This window comes from Lynx rufus, unplaced genomic scaffold (genome assembly GCF_022079265.1).
Source record: "Lynx rufus isolate CCGP_SWC_20201006 ecotype Redwood Valley unplaced genomic scaffold, mLynRuf1.p SCAF_16, whole genome shotgun sequence".
NCBI lineage: Eukaryota > Metazoa > Chordata > Mammalia > Carnivora > Felidae > Lynx > Lynx rufus.
Window position 1 is genome coordinate 10,216,289 of NW_025814830.1, and position 18,852 is coordinate 10,235,140.

An 18,852-nucleotide genomic window follows, 5' to 3' on the forward strand; every position below is an offset into this window, starting at 1 on the left:
AGTGGGTAGCCAGAGTTCAAACACAGGTACTACATTTGCATTAAATGGCCCCAATTCTTCATCCTTATAACCACATCCTTTGCCATAGAACTCTGGAGAGTTCCATGTAGGGAGGGGAAAAGTGGAAGAGCGTCCCCTCACAACCTTGACTTCCGGTTTGGGCACATGACTAGCTTTGACCAACAGAATTAAGTGGAAGGGCTGTTGAATTCTAAGCCTAAAACTCAAAGGACTTTGCATGTTTTTGTTTGTGCTTGTGACTGTGAGAAAAACACTCTCAGGGTAGGCTGGGCCTAAGGCCCCTGTCACTAAAGCCAAGGCCGGCTAAAGCAGCCAATAGTCAGCACCGCTCCCCACCCCACATCCCAACACGTGAATCAGCCCCACTGAGACCAGAAAAACTGTCCAGCTGAGCCCAGCCTAAGTCCCTGACCTCAGACTTGATGGGTAAATAAAGGCGCCATGTATTCAAACACTGAGTTTGGGGTGGTTTCTTATGCAGCATTATTGTGGCAACAGCTAGCTGACATGTTGTCTGATCCAGAGCTATGCTCTAGAACACTTGCCAGATTGCAAATATGAAATTAAAGAGGGTGGGAGGCATTCGGATACCTCTCCTCCTCCCTCTGGGCCCCCAGGCCTGATTCTGAGACTACAAAAGGAAGGAACTGTGAGGAGATCAATGTCCTTCTCAAAGACCCAAACACCTGACAACACACCAGACTGTAAGAAAGCAGGGTCTGGGTGTTGGTCAGTGTAGCGGAGATTGTCCCTTCGAGTGGACACTCCAAAATCCACTGTTATTCTTCTCTCCTTCTACAGAAAGCTATAAGTAGGCACATGGCTACTTACCACCTGTGTGACCTTGGCCAGTCACTTCCTCTTTCTGGGCCTCAGTTTGTTCATCTGTAAAATGGTAATAATAGTGCCCATATTCTAGGGATGTTTGTAGATGAAATGAGTTAATAGTGCAGGAAATATTGTATCTAGTACATGCAAGCCCTTGATACATGGTCCTTGTTATCATTATTCATCCTCTCTGGTCACATATCTTAGCAAATCAAAGTGCCTGTGCTGGAGTCAGAGAGAAAGGAGTTCAAGCCTTGCTTTATTCTTGCTGCATCTTTAACCCATCTTTAACTTGGCCTCCCTACCTCAGTTTCCCTCCCTGTTAAATGGTGATCACAACTGTTTCCTCGGTGGAGAATACTTGGGGATGGGGAGGCACTTAGCACTTGGTGAGCTGTCAGGCTGGGAAGAGCGCTGGCCATTATGTGATTGAATGGAGAAGGAAGGGAGGCAAAGGAGATGGGGGAGGTGGAAAGAGGTGTCCCAGGGCCCCAGCAAAGGCTCCAGCCTGGGGGTGGGGAAAAAAAAAAATAATCGATGCTTTAACCCTTCCGAGGCCGCGCCTCTCTCTCCCTGCAGTCTAGTCACTGTTCGAAAGCAGGGGACCTGGGAAGGACAAGGCCCGGGAGGAAGACTCACGCATGGCGCGGAGGCTGGCCTGGGTTGAGGTGTGGGGGCTCATTCTGCCCTGGACCCTTCCCCTCCTCCAGCCCGGGAGACCCTAGGGGCTCAGGCCATGCCCACGGCGCGCGGGGGAGGGATTCTCGGGCAGGTGGGGACATGCTGTAGGGAGGGGCTATCACCCAAAGCCGCTCACCTGGGCCCCGTGGCCGCCGGTGCCGCCGTCCCCGCTGCTCGCGGCGCCCGACCGCCCACACTGGCGGCGTCCGGTGCCCGGCCCAACCCGGCCCGGCTCCGCTCGGCCCCGCCGGCCCCGCCGCTCGACCGGATCCGCATGCGCCGCCGCCGCCGCCGCGCCTCCCCCGCTCGCGCGGCCGCCGCGCTCGGCGCGCCCCCGGGACCCCCTCCCGCCAGCCGCCTCGGCCGCCTGCGGCGCTGGCCCACGCGCGGTCACACACCGAGCCACGCCACTCGCCGGGCCAGAGGTAGCGTCACACACAGCCACGCACTCTCACGGGGTCACACACTCCCACACTGTCACACACACACACACACACACACACGCACACACATGGGGTCACATACAGCGTCGCAAACATTTATCCACAGCCACACACTCACACGGCATCACCCCCCCCCACCCACGGGGACACACAGAGCCAAACATTCAAACTCACACGCAGTCACACGCTCACATGGGGTCCCACTCTGGCACAGTCCCCGACAGCATCACACATAGTGACACGCTCAAATAGTGCCACCACCCACACCATGTCACACACAAGCACGCATATGCCATGCACTGTCGCACACTCCCATGGGGTCACAAAGAGTATTATCTGCTTACGGGTCACGCACAGCTTCACAATCACACAGTATCACACACTTTTTTACACACTCAAACTTGTTACACCTGTCACACATCTTGCAGGGTCATACACTCATACATCATACAGTCCCAAGAGGTCACAAACAGCATCACAACAGTTAACACCCACAGCCACACACTCAGATAAGGTCACAGTGACACATCCTTACATGTCACATGTGGTGTCATACACTCCCATAAAACACATCTCACACGTGTCCCACACCACATCCCCCAGCTTCATGGATGCATACAGCATCACAGACCGACACAGTGTCATCCACAGTGGCACCACAAGGTCCCAAAAGAACAGCATCAATGTTTGCCACATGTCTCACACAGTCTCATACTGCAACATAGTGCTATACAGAGGATGGCGCCTGGTGTCATCCACAATTTTGCTCTCCCTTGGGGCTACTCAGTCACACATAGTCACATGGGCACGTATACACACAGTGTCCCACCCTCCCTCATTTTCTCCCCTTGCAGCTTCCGAAAGGTCTTGGGGCACAGCGTGGGTCCCAGGCCAGCCTCAGGCCTTAGGAGAGGGGGCGTGAGCTAGGAGAGGTCGGTGGGCGTGGCCCGAGCTCACCCCGCCCCCGACTAGAGCGCAGAGGCGGGGCACCGGGTCCACCCACGTTCCTCCCAGTTGTCCAGATGCGGCCACGCCTCCCAGTCTAAGTGGCAGGCGGAGGGGGCGGTGCTGGACGCCAGGTGGAGGCGAGCAGACCGATGCCGCTCCCACCGCGTTCTTCCAGGCTAGAGGCGTGGCCTGTTTGGCCCCGCCCCTCGGCCTGAGCCTGGGGCCCAGAGGCAGGCTGAGGCGTGGCCTTCGGTGCCAGCCCCGCCCTGTCCCTCCCGCCGGAGAAGGACGAGAGGGAGGCCCGGCAGCCAGCCAGTTCCCGCGCGTCGTGCAACTCCGTGGCCTCACACCCCTACGAGTCCGCAGAATGGAGGTCAAGAAGATTGCCATCTTCGGTGCCACGGGCAGGACCGGGCTCACCACCCTGGCGCAGGCGGTGGAAGCAGGCATGAGCTGGGGTGGGCGGGGGATGTCACGGGGTGTATATGCCCCTCATTAGGAAGGGGCATCCTGGGACCCGGGCAAGGCTGGTTGGGCCATCCGTGCTTTGATTTGTGACCTAGGGGCAAAGCAGGTGGCGACGGGGACAGAAATGGGGGACGCCGTGAGATCCAATTTTATGAGTCTGAGGACTAGGAATTGGCCCTGGGAGGCAGAGGAATTCCAGTGACAGGTTTAAATACAGTGCTCTTATGAAATGCTGTAGTTGTAGTTGTGGGTGTTAGCACACCCAGCGAGGGCTTACTAAGCCAGGCAACGGCTTGCCTCCCAGCCCCTACCGCTCTTCCCCCTGTTAATTCCTCCCAGCGCTCATGTGCGGGGGTACTAGTATCACCTCACTTCACAGATGAGAAAACTAAGGCCCAGAGAGTGACTTGCCCGATATCAGACAGGTGGAAAGTGGTGGTGCTGGGATTTGAACCCGGCCTGTGCTCTTAACTGCCAAAAGTGCACTTGCTCGTGGCCTGGGCACCAAGGCTGGAAGTTTAGAAGGCTGGGTGGCCAGTTGCTGTGAGCACGTTATGGAAAGAGGATAATGGAGACGTAGGTGAAGACTTGGGCGCTGGTCCTGGGAAAGTGGGTAAGAGTTGCAAATTCAGTTGCTCCGAGAAAGGGGATAACGTCCTGCGGCCTCCCCTGCCTCCACCATCCAGACTTCACCAACCCCCAGGGGTGCCTGGGACTTCCAGATATAAGGCCCCACCCTCGCTGGCCTCAGTGACGCTGAAGATATTGACTATCTGGGTGCCCCAAAAGGGTGGAGGCTGTCAGGATCCCACTCTCTATTGTCTCCTAGCCCAGCCCTTGGTGGGACTTGGCCTGACAGTTCCTCATCAGGCCCACTGCTCTCTCCCTCTCCAGGAAGACTCGGTGAGGATCTTGATTTGTGGGGAGGGGAGAAAGAAATTTGCTGATAACTATTTCTCGGGGAGGAAGTAAGAGGGAGAAGTTGAAAGGTGCTGAGTCACCCTGAGGATCCAGATTCCCATGTTACTACCTTACCCTTTATCCTGAATTCTGCTGAATTCCACTTGTCCACCCTGCTGGTCACAACTGGGACTGCACCCCAGGGAATTGAGAGCTGAGGCCGAGGGGAGGACCTGCCATCTCAGGGTGGCTCTGACAAGTCTCTTCAGAGCCACATTGAGCCTCTGAGCCTCACCGTCTCCAGCAGGAAAAGAGGAGCCTGACTGAGCTGGCTTTTTATTTACCTCACTGATTCTATAGGCTGGTGCCAGACTGCCCGCCTTCACATCCCAGCTCTGCCACTCACCACCTACATCGACGAACGCCTTGTCGTCTGTGTACCTAGACAGCTGGAAAGTGGGGATACAACTAGTAGCACTTGGGTGCCTGGCTGGCACAGTCAGTAGAGCGTGCAGCTCCTGATCTCAGGGTCGTGAGTTCAAACCCCACACTGGACGTAGAGATTACTTAAAAAAATTTTTTTTTAATTTTTTTAAATGTTTATTTTTGAAAGAGAGAGAGAGCAGGGGAGGGGCAGAGAGAGAGGGAGACACAGAATCTGAAGCAGGCTCCAGGCTCTGAGCTGTCAGCACAAAACCTGACTCGGGGCTCAAACCCACGAACCCCAGCCAAAGTCAGATTCTTAAACGACTGAGCCATCCAGGTGCCCCCCCCCCCACCAACCAAAAAATTTTCTTAGAAGAAAACTAGTATTGCTTGCTCTGGGGTGCTTGCAATGATTAAATGAGATAATATGTGGAAAATGCTAAGAACCATGACCAATACGTAGTTGGTAATTCAATAAGCCCTCTTTTGGCTGAGTGAACTCATAGCTGTGTGAACTTGGCTCAGTTAACCTAAAATGGTCTCAATTCCCCCATCTTCAAAATGGGCATATAATAATATCTTTTAGGATTGCTGCAATCTGGTGCTTTTCAAACTGTGGGTCATAGTTCTGAAATACATTTAATTGGTTATAAAGGTGTCAGTATATCATAGGTTAAATATTGGTTTTATGAAACTTCTTTCAATTATATATGCATGGAGTTGTATATACTGGGTTAGGCATGGAAATCTGTTTTGGACTGAGGGTTGAGATCAAAAATTTTAAAAGGGGCATGATCTCTGCAACTTACTCTCAAATAGTTAGGAAAAAACTTTATGCGTATGTTGTATGTGTGTGCGTGTGTGTGTGTGTGTGTGTGTTTATATATACACGTATATAATTACATATGTTATATATTATACACACAGATAATATATAAGATAAAGCAAAAGCAAACATGAGAAATGACGTCTTCCAACTTTCATATACAATAGAACTTCTTTTTTATAAATTTAAGAGAAAAATATAAAGTTAGGGATTTGTAAAAAAAAAAAAAAAAAGTGTGGAAGTACCTTACCAATGCTCTTGTTTTTTCTAAAGGGTAAAATTTGTGAATTCTTTTTTTTTTAATGTTTATTTGTTTTTGAGAGAGAGCAAGCATGAGCAGGGGAAGGGCAGAGAGAGGGAGAACAGGGGATCCAAAGCAGGCTCTACACTGACAGCAGAGAACCCCATGTGGGGCTCAAAACCACGAACAGTGAGATCGTGACCAGAGCCAAAGTCAGACGCCCAATCGACTGAGCCACCCAGGCGCCCCCCAAATCTGTGAATTCTAAAACAATGCTGTTTGATATGGTAGCTACTAGTTACATGTGGCTATTGAAATTTACATTTAAATATGGGTTGTTTAAAAAAATTTTTTTTGGAAAAAGGGGCGCCTGGGTGGCTCAGTCAGTTAAGCAGCTGACTCTTGATTTTTGGCTCAGGTCGTGATCTCACAGTTTGTGAGATTGAGCCCCGCATCAGGCTCTGTGCTGACAGAGCAGAGCCTGCTTGAGATTCTCTTGTCTCCCTCTCTCTCTCTGCCCCTCCCCCACTCATTCATGTTCTCTCTCTCTCAAAATAAATAAACATTCTTTTATTTTTTAATTTTTTATTTTTTTTAATTTTTTTTTTCAACGTTTATTTATTTTTGGGACAGAGAGAGACAGAGCATGAACGGAGGAGGGGCAGAGAGAGAGGGAGACACAGAATCGGAAGCGGGCTCCAGGCTCTGAGCCGTCAGCCCAGAGCCCGACGCGGGGCTCGAACTCACGGACCGCGAGATCGTGACCTGGCTGAAGTCGGACGCTTAACCGACTGTGCCACCCAGGCGCCCCAATAAACATTCTTTTAAAAAATGTCTGGAAAAAAAATACCATTCATCTATGGAAAGAGCTTAGCACAGGACTTGGCATATAAGAGGTTCTCAATAAATGTCATTAATCAGCAATAATATAACACTAATGGGCACCCTTGTACTGAGCACGTGTCAGAGCTCTCACTCTCCATGAGAACATTTTTCTCCCTCAGAATGCTCACAATTTACTAGGGTCCGTTGTAACCATTGGTAGTTAACCGATGCTCACACTGGCACCCTGAAAGTTTCCACTGCTCCCTGATGTGTGTGAGGACAGCCATTCCCTTCTGAAAGGTGGTCACGCAGGATGGGGACACTGGGAATTCTCATTTTCACTTTAGAGAGGAGACTGGGGTCCAACCAGGGAGCGTGTTCCCTGTGGTTCCTCAGCCACTTACTGGTAGAGCTGGAGTTTGAACCCAGGTCCATGGGGCAGTAAAGCCTGTGCTTTTGTGTTTATATGTGTGTATATCCACCCCTGTGCTTTTGTGTTTATAAAACATCAGGGAGATGGTGACGAATATGACAACGTCCCTGGAACTGCAGGGCCATTATTTACTCTAGGGCAGCATAAGTAAGACAGTGACAGAGGAAACACAAGCAGCTGGGGGCTTGGGGAAAGGATCAAGGGTGCTTCTGGCTGAGGGAACAGCATGTGCAAAGGCCAGGAGGCAGGAAACCATGATGCATTTGAAGAACTTAAAAAAGTACAGTGAGTTAAGAGGGTAGTGGCTTCAGCACAGGCTGGAGAGGGGAGGCCAGACCCCGAGGGACTGGAAGGCTGTCATGAGGAGCATAGACTTTATGTCCAGGCACTGAGGGGATCATGGGAGGGATATGAGCTGGAGGGCACTCCAGTAAAACTGTGGAAAGCTCTGTCTGACTGCCATGTGGAGTATGGATGGGAGGGGGTGAGACAGGGGCCGGGAGCCCAGGGAGGACTAAACCAGGACAGGAAATAACCTTGTGAGATGATTAAAAAGTATAGTAACAGCCAGCCCCACATACGGCCCCTTTCTGTGCCAGGCACCCCCCTCAACTTTTCATTTGTTTGTTTCAGTTCTGTGCTTTTTAAAACACCTTTATTAAGATTTAATTCACATGCCATATAATTCACCCACTCAAAGTACACAACTTAGTGCTTTCGGCCTATTCACAGAACGTGCAAACACCATCGCAATTAATTTGGAACGTTTTCATCACCCCAAAAAGAAATCCCTAGGAGTCACCCCCTCCGTTTTCCTTCTTAACCCCTCCCCCAGCTGTCTACAACCGCTCATCTCCTTTCTCTTTGTACCTATTTGCCTGTTCCAGACATTTCGTGTAAATGGAATCGTACATCACGTCGTTCTTTGTCACTGGCTTCCACCGGCTTCTTTCACTTAGCAAGAAACATTGTTTCAAGGGGTGTCCGTGTTGGAGCACGTATCAGTCTGTCATTTTCTTTTTTTATTGCCCAGTACTATTATGTACATTGGATGGGTAGACCGGGTTTCATTTTCATTTTATCCACGCAGTCCATGGAGGACGTCTGGGTTGTTTCCATTTGGGGCTATTATGAATAATGCCTCGATGGAATCATGTGCAAGTTTTCGTATGAACATGTGTCTTCATTTCCCTTGGACATATACCTAGGAGTGGAAAGGCTGAGTCATATGCTAACTTCATGTTTATCCTTTTGAGGAACTAACTACCAGAATGTTTTCCAAAGCAGCTAGCTGCATCATTCAGCACACCCATCAGTAGCGTATGAGACTTTCAGCTTCTCCACATGTGTACCAGCATTTAATGTCTTTTTTATCATAGCCATTCTAGTGGGTGTGACATTGTATCTCTTTGTGGTTTTGATTTGCATTTCCCCGATGACTGATGATGCTGAGGATCTTTTCATGTATTTATGGGCCACGTGTGTATCTTCCTTGGAGAAGTCTCTGTTCATATGTTTTGCCCAATTTTTAATTGGGTTTTATCTTTTTATTATCGAGTTGTAGGAGTCCTTTATGGATTCTAAATACAAGCCCTTTATCAGATGTATGATTTGCAAAAGTTTCCTCCCATTCTATTGATTCTCTTTTCACTTTCTTTTTTTTTTTTTAATGTTTATTTTTGAGAGAGAGAGAGAGAGGGAGACACAGAACCTGAAGCAGGCTCCAGGCTTTTGCTGCTTGTGTTTTCGATATCATGGCTAAGAAACTGTTGCCTAATCCAAAGTCACAAAGATGTATACCTGTTTTTTCCTAAGATTGTTTATTTATTTTTAATTTTTTAATGTTTATTTATTATTGAGAGACAGAGAGAGACAGAGCATGAGCATGGGAGGGACAGAGAGAGGGGGAGACACAGAATCTGAAGCAGGCTCCAGGCTCCGAGCTGTCAGCACAGAGCCCGACGTGGGGTTCTAACTCACAAATCATGAGACCATGACCTGAGCCGAAGTCGGACGCCCAACCGACTGAGCCACCCACGTGCCCCTCTAAGATTTTTTAAATAGTTTCAGCTCTAACATTTAGGTCTTTGATCATTTTGAGTTAGTTTTCATATACAGTGTGAGGTAGGGATCCGACTTCATTATTTCACATGTGGATGTCCAGTTATCCCAGTACCGTTTGCTGAAAAGACTATTCTTTCCCCACAGAATTGTCTGGGCATCATTGTCAAAAATCAACTGACTACATTAAACCTTTAGATGTATTATTTAAACCTACATTAACCCTGTGAGGTAGAGACTATTATCAGTGTTGCCTTATAGATGAAGGCCCTAAGGCCAAGAGAGATTATGTGACTGGCCCATTATCACACAGCTAGCTGGTGGTGTGGCTGCAATTCAAACCCAGGGTTACTTTGAGCATTAAATGAGTAAAACATATGTCAAACACATATAGTGAGTATTGCATAAATTTTATTTATTATTTTCTTAAAACAATTTTTTTTTAATTTTTTTTTAACGTTTATTTATTTTTTGAGACAGAGAGAGACAGAGCATGAGCGGGGGAGGGTCAGAGAGAGAGGGAGACACAGAATCCAAAGCAGCCTCCAGGCTCCGAGCTGTCAGCACAGAGCCCGACACGGGGCTCGAACTCACGGACCGCGAGATCATGACCTGAGCCGAAGTCGGCCGCTTAACCGACTGAGCCACCCAGGCGCCCAAAACAATTTTTTTTAATATTTATTTATTTCTGAGAGAGAGACAGAGCACGAGCGGGGGAGAGACAGAGAGAGAGGGAGACACCGAATCCGAAGCAGGCTCCAGGCTCTGTGATGTCAGCACAGAGCCCGACTCGGGGCTCGAACTCACCAGCCGTGAGATCGTGACCTGAGCTGAAGTCGGACGCCTAACGGACTGAGCCACCACCCAGGCGCACTGTTTATCATTATTGTCATCATCATTGCCCCAGAGTGTTCAAATCTCCCATCACTTGTTTTTGAAATACATGACAGCTGTCAAGAGAAATGGAACAATTTTGCTTGTTGTTTTTCCTTTTCTTTTATCATTTTCTGGATAATGAACTAACCCTCTGGTAGCTGTTGGTGATGACTAATGAGGTTTCTTTGTTAGTACCATTCTGAACTCACAGATTTTTAAATACTTGATGTGTTTAAATTTTTTGTCAATTTTTTTTATTTACCAACTTAACCATTTTTTAAATTTTATTTATTTATTTTTGAGAGAGCGAGAGAGCATGGGTGAGCAAGGGGCAGAGAATCCCACGAAGGCTCCCCACTGTCAGTACGGAGCCCGAGCGGGGCACAAACTCACCTGATGCAGGCCTCGAGCTCACCAACTGTGAGATCATGAACTGAGCAGAAGCTGGATGCTTAGCTGACTGAGCCACCCAGGCATCCCTCTTTGTCAGTATTCTTTTGGACAAATCATATTGTCCCTGATTTTTCCAATGAGAACGCCTTCAAGTGGCTTCTGTGTCCTTTCAGGGGCGGCTCGGTGGCTCGGTTGATTAAGCGTCCGACTTCAGCTCAGTTCGTGATCTTGTGGTTCGTGAGTTCGAGCCCCATGTCAGGCTCTGTGCTCACAGCTCAGAGCTTGGAGCCTACTTTGGATTCTTTGTCTCCCTTTCTCTCTGCCCTTCCCCTGCTCGCACTCTGTCTCTCTCTCTCCCTCAAAATAAATAAACTTAAAAATAAATTTATAAAAGTGACTTCTGTGTCCTTTCAATATAGCCTCATCATTCTTTAAGCATTGCCTTACCAGCACTACAAGACATTCCAGCCTCATCTTGTCCTTTCTCTAAGGAGCTCTGGTTCCTTTATCACAAGAATGATGTTTAGAAGCTGTCTTAGTCAGCTCGGGTTGCTATGACAAAATTCCATAGACTGGTGGTGTACAATAGGTATTTATTTCTCATAGTTCCGGTGGCTCCAAAGTCCAAGATAAGGTATTAATAGACTTGGCTTCCGGTGAGGGCCCTCTTCCTGGGTTGCAGACAGCTGCCTTCTTGCTGGATCCTCACATAGTGGCCAGAGAGCTCTGGTCTCTCTTCCTCTTATAAAGACACAAATCCCATGATGGGGTCCCCACCCTCATGAGCTCATCAAAACCTAATTACCTCCCAAGGCTCCATCTCCAAATACCATCACATTGGAGGCTAGAGCTTTGGCATATGAATTTAGGGGGGGGGTAGGGCACAAACATTTAGTCCATAACAGAGGCCACAATTAATAATTTTTTAAATATCATTATTTCCATACACCCAAACATTAACATCCTCTGCCATTGTTTAGAACAAAGGAAGAAATATGTTGGCTGTGAACTTATTTATTTAAAAAAAATTTTTTTAATGTTTATTGATTTTTTGAGAGAGAGAGAGAGAGAGCGCGCGTGCGCGGGGGAGGGGCAGAGAGAGAGGAAGACACAAAATCTGAAGCAGGCTCCAGGCTCGCATTGTCAGCACAGAGCCTGACTCGGGGCTTGAATCCACAAACTGCGAGATCACGACCTGAGCTGAAGTTGGATGCTTAACCGACTGAGCCACTGTTGGTTGTGAACTTTAAAATAGGTGTGTACGTGTGGAGACACAGTTACTCAAAATTCTTTGGGACTGGACATACCAAGACGATGTTCAAAATCTTGAATGACCACTTAGGGCCCTGCCCTTCAGAAGTAAGCCTGGGGACCAGTCCCAGCATTGGGCAACCTTTGGGGAGCTCATGTTTTCCTCTGTACCTCATTTTCCTCCATGGATGGGGGGCATAGACCGGTGTGATGCCAGGCTTTAACCCTTTAGTTGCTGGAGGGTGGAGAAGTCTGGGCAGTTCTGGGGGAGGCCCTTGGAGGCATCAGGGCAGGTTATTTATAAACGGGCATGAAGGTATTGTCCTATCTTAACAACCAGCTAAATGTCAACTGTGAGTATGCCAGCAAAAATATTTAAAGACTGGGGTGCCTGCGTGGCTCAGCGGGTTGAGCGTCTGACTTTAGCTCAGGTCGTGATATCACGGTTCTGAACGTGAGTTCAAACCCTGCATCGGGCTCTCTGCTGTCAGCACTGAGCACTGCTTTGGATCCTCTGTCCTCTCTCTCTCTCTGCCCCTCCCCAACTTGCTCTCTCTCTCTCTCTCTCTCTCTCTCTCTCAAAAATAAATAAACCTTTGGGGTGCCTAGGTGGCTCAGTCAGTTAAGTGCTGATTTTGGCCCAGGTCATGGCCTCATGGTTCATGGGTTCAAGCCCCATGTCGGGCTCTGTGCTGACAGCTCAAAGCCTGGAGCCTCCTTTGGATTCTGTGTCTCCCTCTCTCTCTACCCCTCCCCCACTCACGCTCTGTCTTTCTCTCTCTCTCTCTCTCTCAAAAAATGAATAAACATTAAAAATTTTTTAATTAAAAATAAATATAAATAAGTAAATCTTTAAAAAATGTGTGAAGACCACTTCCCCATAACAAGGGACCTGGGGGGATGGATTTGGGGGTTCGTGGCACCCTCCGGGACCCAGCCCGTGGAGCCTGGGAGTGGCAGCCCACAAGCCTACTGACCTGCTTCTCTGCCCTTCTTTGCCCACAGGTTATGAGGTGACAGTGCTGGTGCGGGATGCCTCCAGGCTGCCCCCAGAGGGGCCCCAGCCAGCCCACGTGGTAGTGGGTGACGTTCTGCATGCGGCCGATGTAGACAAGACCGTGGCTGGGCAGGATGCCATCATCGTGCTGCTGGGCACCCGCAATGATCTCAGTACTGAGCCCCCTCTCTGCCCACGCCCCACCCCTGCACCTCGGCCCCCAGCGCCACCCCCGCCCCCGGCCCCACCCCTGCCACCCCCACCACCACCGCCACCTGCTAGTGACAGCCACTCTCTGTCCTTTCTAAGGTCCTACTACAGTTATGTCCGAGGGCGCCCGGAACATTGTGGCGGCCATGAAGGCCCATGGTGTGAACAAGGTCGTGGCCTGCACCTCGGGTGGGTGGTGGGATCATAGGGATGGGGCTGAAGGGTGGGGGGGTAGGTACTGGACAGGCAGCCAAGGAGCTTTGGAGCCATCCAAATGCAAGGAGCCAATGCAAGTTGCCATTGGAGCCACCCCAAGTTACTGTGCATTTATTGAGCACCAACTGTGTGCACGAACCTTGCCGGGTGATGCTGGGGACACAGTGGTGACCAATACAGCCCTGGGCCCTGTACTCATGGGTCTCACGGATGGGAGGGAAGTGGTAAACAGACCCATCATCACACACAGTGGGACAGGCCAGAGTAGCCAGGGCCGAGATGAAGGGGCACAGGCAGAGGGTCAGGGCGAGAACAGAAGAGGCCTAGAGGACTACGGAAGCCCAGAGGAGGCACCTGACCCAGCCAGCCCGAGAGAGGGGCAGGGAGACCCTCCTATAGGAAATGACAGAGCCGTGATCCACACACCACGTCTCTACCTTCACAGAGCTCCCAATTTATGAGAAGGACATGAAACAAATGGTTGCCTTGCATAATCCAAAAGACAGGGTACAGGGTGCATAACGGGAGCAGTGAATGCTAACAGCATTCACTGAGCACCTCCTGTGTGCTAAGCACCATATGAGTACCTTAGGGATGAGTGCCACTTGGTCATCACAAAATTCTGAGTATTTATACTCCTAGCGGCACATAGTAGTAGGTGCTCAGTTAATAGTAGCTGTTTTTATGCCTCCCTTGTATGGAAGGGAGTGGAGGCACGGGGAGGCCCACCGGCTGCCCCGCAGTCACACAGCTTGGGGCTGGCAGACCAGGCTGTGAAACCAGGCTGACGGTCTCCACGGTCTCCGCGCCTTGCCTCTGTGCTTCATCCTCCCCAGGAAGGAAGCGACCTGAGGGAGGGCAGAGGGATCCGCAGTTGCGAAGGCTCAGAGGCAGGAGTGTGGCGCGGGCAGAGTGAGTGAAAGGGAGAGTGTTGGGTGCTCAGGTCAGGGGGCTAATGGTGCCAGGTCTGGTGGGGCCTGGTGGGCTCTGACAGGGACTCTGCTTTTACCCCGAATGAGGCTGAGCCACAGATGAACTCTGACCCTCTGGGGGTGCACAGGCCCTGTCTGGCTGCTTGCAGGGGGCAGGGGTAGGCAGACCAGGGAGAAGGCTGCTGTCACGACCCAGACAGGAGGTAAGTGGACAGGAAGAGGTAGGGAGAGAGGAGGTCAGCCCTTACGTGGCTGTGAGAAAGACGGGAAGCCGGGACAACTGGCAGGCAGGGGGGAGCCCCTGCAGGGTTTTGTCCTGGCATATGACCAGCGGGCTGTGGGCCTGGCCAGGCTGTCCTCAAGCCCTGGCTTACCCTGCTTTGTGTCTCCCCAGCCTTCCTGCTATGGGACCCGACCAAGGTGCCCCCGAGACTGCAGGATGTGACCGATGACCACATCCGGATGCACAAGGTGCTGCAGGAGTCAGGCCTGAAGTACGTGGCCGTGATGCCGCCACACATAGGTGAGTGGGGCTGGGACCTGGGGGCAGGGTTGCCACCAGCCTCTCCCCTCCCATCAGATGGTGAGATCTGCCAGGCCTTCCCTGGCCAGTGTAAAATTGCAAACCCTCCCCCTGCACTTTCTATCCTCTTTCCTGCTTGATTTTATCTCCTTTCTGATACCCTTTTCCATTACCTCTGTTTGACCAACCACCCCAAATTTAGAAATGTAGAACAACCCTTATTTAGTATTTTTTTTTTTAATTTATTTATTTTTGAGAGAGACAGAGCACAAGCAGGGGAGGGGCAGACAGAGAGGGAGACACAGAATCCGAGGCAGGCTCCAGGCTCTGAGCTGTCAGCACAGAGCCCGACGCGGGGCTCGAACTCACGAGCTGTGAGATCAAAACCTGAGCTGAAGTCGGAAGTTTAACCTACTGAGCCACCCAAGTGCCCCAGCCCTTCTTTAGTATTATTATTAGAAGGGAGTTACTGGGGCTAGCCCATATTCAAGGGAGGGGGATTTACCTTTTACCACACATATCGTTCCTTTCTTTATCTTAAAAAAACTTTTTTTTAATGTTTCTTTATTTTAGAGGGGGGAGAGGGGCAGAGAGAGAGAAAGAATCTGAAGGCGGCTCTGCGCTGACAGAGAGCCAGATGTGGGGCTCGAACCCACCAACCATGATGACCTGAGCTGAAGTTGAACGCTTAACCAACTAAACCGTCCAGGCACCCCCCTCTCTCTCTTTCTTTTTTAATGTTTATTTATCTTTGAGAGAGAGAGCACGCATGCATGAGCAGGGGAGGGGTACAGAGAAAGGGGAACAGAGAATCTGAAACATGCTCTGCCCTGACAGCAGAGAGCCCAATGCGAACCATGAGATCATGACCTGAGCTGAAGTCAGATGCTTAACCGACTAAGCCACCCAGGTACCCCTCCTTTCTTTATCTTATTTAGCGTGTGTCTCTGTCTGTAGAATGCCAACTCTTTGGAGGCACAGATTTTGTCTTGTTTTGATCACAGCTGTGTTCCTAGTGCCCAGAACAGGGCTTGGCATAAGGTAGATGTTCAGTAAATATCTGTCTGGTGAACCACATTTGTTGTGGAAAGAATCAGTAAACCACACCTACACCCTCTTTTCTTCTCCCAGGGCTGGAATCCACCTTGGGAGAGACACAGAGCCAGACACAGGGAGGAATGAATGAATGAATGAATGAATGAATGAATTCAACAAATGTCTTTTGCATATGGAGTATGTATCCTTCCAGGCACTGGTGACACAGTCTGCTCTCATGAGGTTTGCATTTCTAGCAGGGGAGACAGGAAACTCGATATTACTGTTAGGTATGCTGTGGTGACTGAAGAAAGTATAAAGCACAGAGAAGGGAGACATGAGGAGGTGTTTATGGAGCACTGACTCTCTAAAGAGATGGCTTCGTGCAGCGAGGGAGAGGCTGGTGAGCGTCCAGGGCAAAGGAGGATTGGGGTGAGGGATCGGGAACACCAAGGCCCAAAGGCTGGGCACTTGTATCTGCCTCACATTTGCCTGTTTCGCTGCAAGAGCAGCTCTGCTTTGCCCTCTGGCTCCTGGGATCCCTGACAAGAGAAGGCCTGTGCGCCTTCTAGAGGTTCAGATAAGGCTCAGTGCTTAGGTTCCGTTCAGGGCCCTGTGGGGACCAGAATCCTAAGCTTTGAATTGGCCGCGGGGGCTGCATGATGGAGGAACTGGGTGAAAATCCCAGCCCCAGCACTGTGTGGACTTCAGGCCCGGGGCTTCTGTGCCTCAGTTTTCTTCTCTCTGAACAGGGCTCATAATTTTACTTCCTGACCTCTGGGGTTTGAAGTGAAACCCAGAGACATCATGCCTAAACGTTATTTAACACAGAATACCTTTTTTGAGGTAGGTTTTGTTGGTTTTTTTTTGTTTTTTTTTTTTGTAGTATGTGTGTAAAAACTTCGAAACCTCCAGAAAAGTTGAAGACATTAAGATTTATGAAGACCCCTAAACCCTTCACCTAGATTCAATTAACATTCTGTTGCTTGCTTTACCTTTTGTGCACGCACCTAATGTGTATATGTGAATACATGTGTAGTATGTATTTTTTATAGTATTTGTGCATATATATAAAATACATATATATTTAAAAAAATTTTTTGGCGAAAATGAACCATTTGAGAATAAGTTGCAAACATCATCACATTTCACTCCTAGAACTTTGATAGGCATCCCCCCAAAAGAGGTATCTTTGGGAATGATCCACAGTACCATTGTTGCATGAAGGGAATGGACATGAACTCTACCATATCATTTAGGGTCCATTCCATATTTAAAATTTTCCAATTGTTAAAAAATATTGGGGAGCCTGGCTGGCTCAGTCAGAAGAGCTGTGACCCTTGATCTTGGGGTCGTGGGTTTGAGCCCCATGTTGGGTGTAGAGGTTACTTGAAAATAAAATTTTTAGGGGTGCTTGAGTGACTCAGTTGGTTAAGCATCTGATGCTTGGTTGGTTCCCCATGGTCTCACGATTCATGGGATTGAGCCCCATGTCAGGCTCTGGGCTGACAGCAAAGAGCCTGGTTGGGATTCCCCTCTCCCTCTCCCTCTGTCTCTCTCTCTCTCTCTCTCTCTCTATATATATATATGGTTCATGAGTTCGAGCCCCACATCAAGCTGTGTGCTATCAGCGCAGAGCCCGCTTCGGATCCTGTCTCCCTCTGTCTCTGCTCCTCCCCCACTTGCTCTCTCTCTCTCAAAAATAAATACGCATTAAAAAAATTAAAAATATGTCTCATAAAATTGACTCAGCCAGGTCTCTTTCTAAATATCCCATCTTCTGGATTTCTCTGCTTGTTTTCTCCCAGACTCAGATGAAACATTGTTGGCAGGAATGCCACTTGGGTGAGGGTGTGTGTTTCTTACTGCACATGATTCCAGGCTGTCCCTGCACTGGTAGCTGCATTCAACCCCTAAGTGAAGTTGGTCACTGTCATAATGCAGCCAACAGATGCCCTCCTAACAGCCAAGTTATGCCTCCAAACGGAAGGACCCAGAGCAAATCTAGCTTTTGCTGCTCGGAAGTCACCCTTTGCAACCCTGGGAAGTAACTTCAAAGTAATCTCCCAGATTCAGTTTGCCCATCTGTAAAATAAGAGTTAATAATAGCCCCTAGGCTATTCTCTGCTTTTTCTCCATGTAACACATTGTCTATTTTACTTTCTTATCTGTTGCCTTTTCCTAGGGAATGATTGCATGCAAAGGGCAAGGGTTCTTGTCTGTTTTTTGCCTTGCTAGGTGCCCAGCACCTGACACATAGTAGGCCATCGATAAGGATTTATTGAATGAATGAAGTTAGGGGTATAGATTAGCGTCCTGCTCGTGGGAAGGGTTTCATACATGGTTGACTCCTATACCCTCTGGGCTGGGCACACTATAAGGCCCCTGGAATGATCACGTGTTGTAGGAAGGGGAAGGGGCATCTGCTTCACCCATTCCTGTGTCTTTACCTTGCAGGAGACCAGCCACTGACTGGGGCCTACTCAGTGACCCTGGATGGACGAGGCCCCTCAAGGGTCATCTCCAAACACGACCTGGGCCACTTCATGCTGAGCTGTCTCACTACTGATAAATACGACGGGCACAGTACCTACCCCTCCCACCAGTACGACTAGGGATCTGACCGCATCCAGGAGGACGGCGTTCTGAGAAATGGAGAACAGAGGAAAGGAGCAATAAATCTCGAGCCCAGAGCTTCACGTTATTCTAGAAGACCCGACTCTGACTCTTCCTCTGTCTGGCTTTGTCTGGCTGATTCGGTGTCTCTATCTGCCTCTGTGTAAGATTTTCCTTCATTTCTTCATCTGGCCCTGTGCTGGAGACCAGGTGAGGACTATGAGGACCCAGGGGGTGACTCTCCCTTCACAGATCTCACAGTCCAGTGAGGAAGACACCCTTGCCCGTGACAGTGACCACCCAGAGTGGCCAGGGCTCTGAAGGAGGAAGTCCAGAGGGCTTGGGAAACTACCTAAGCCAGTTCCAGGAGCAAACAAGTTAATAATACTTGGCTTGGAGGGGAGGAGTGGTCAGCCCCAAGAGGCTGTTATATGGAAGCTAAATTGTGCAGAATCGTTGTAAAAAGCTTGAGCTTCATTCTAAGGTTCTGTGCTAGGAAGGGAGCAGGAGAGAGGTGGAGAGGGGCACAGTCAAGTTTATGTTTTATAAAGCTGCCCTTGACTGCTGTGTGAATGTGGATCGGAGGCGTGCAAGAGTAGAGGCTAGAGCCTCAGGGCACCAAGACAGAGGCCTTGACAGGGGCAAGAGAGTGGAGGTGAGTGGAGTTGGACAGTCCATGATGGAGGGGAGAGAGGCATCCAG

The 18,852-nt window shown here is 49.6% G+C and overlaps 1 protein-coding gene across 1 annotated transcript; it reads left to right on the forward strand.

Annotated features, from left to right (window-relative positions):
* The first annotated feature begins 3,181 nt into the window (after nucleotides 1-3,181).
* On the forward strand, nucleotides 3,182-18,246 carry BLVRB (biliverdin reductase B). Its single transcript, XM_047078029.1, has 5 exons — nucleotides 3,182-3,367; nucleotides 12,627-12,791; nucleotides 12,928-13,017; nucleotides 14,371-14,499; nucleotides 17,992-18,246. The coding sequence occupies exons 1-5, from the start codon at nucleotides 3,289-3,291 to the stop codon at nucleotides 18,147-18,149; spliced, it is 621 nt and encodes a 206-aa protein (XP_046933985.1). The 5' UTR covers nucleotides 3,182-3,288; the 3' UTR covers nucleotides 18,150-18,246.
* The last annotated feature ends 606 nt before the right edge of the window (nucleotides 18,247-18,852 follow it).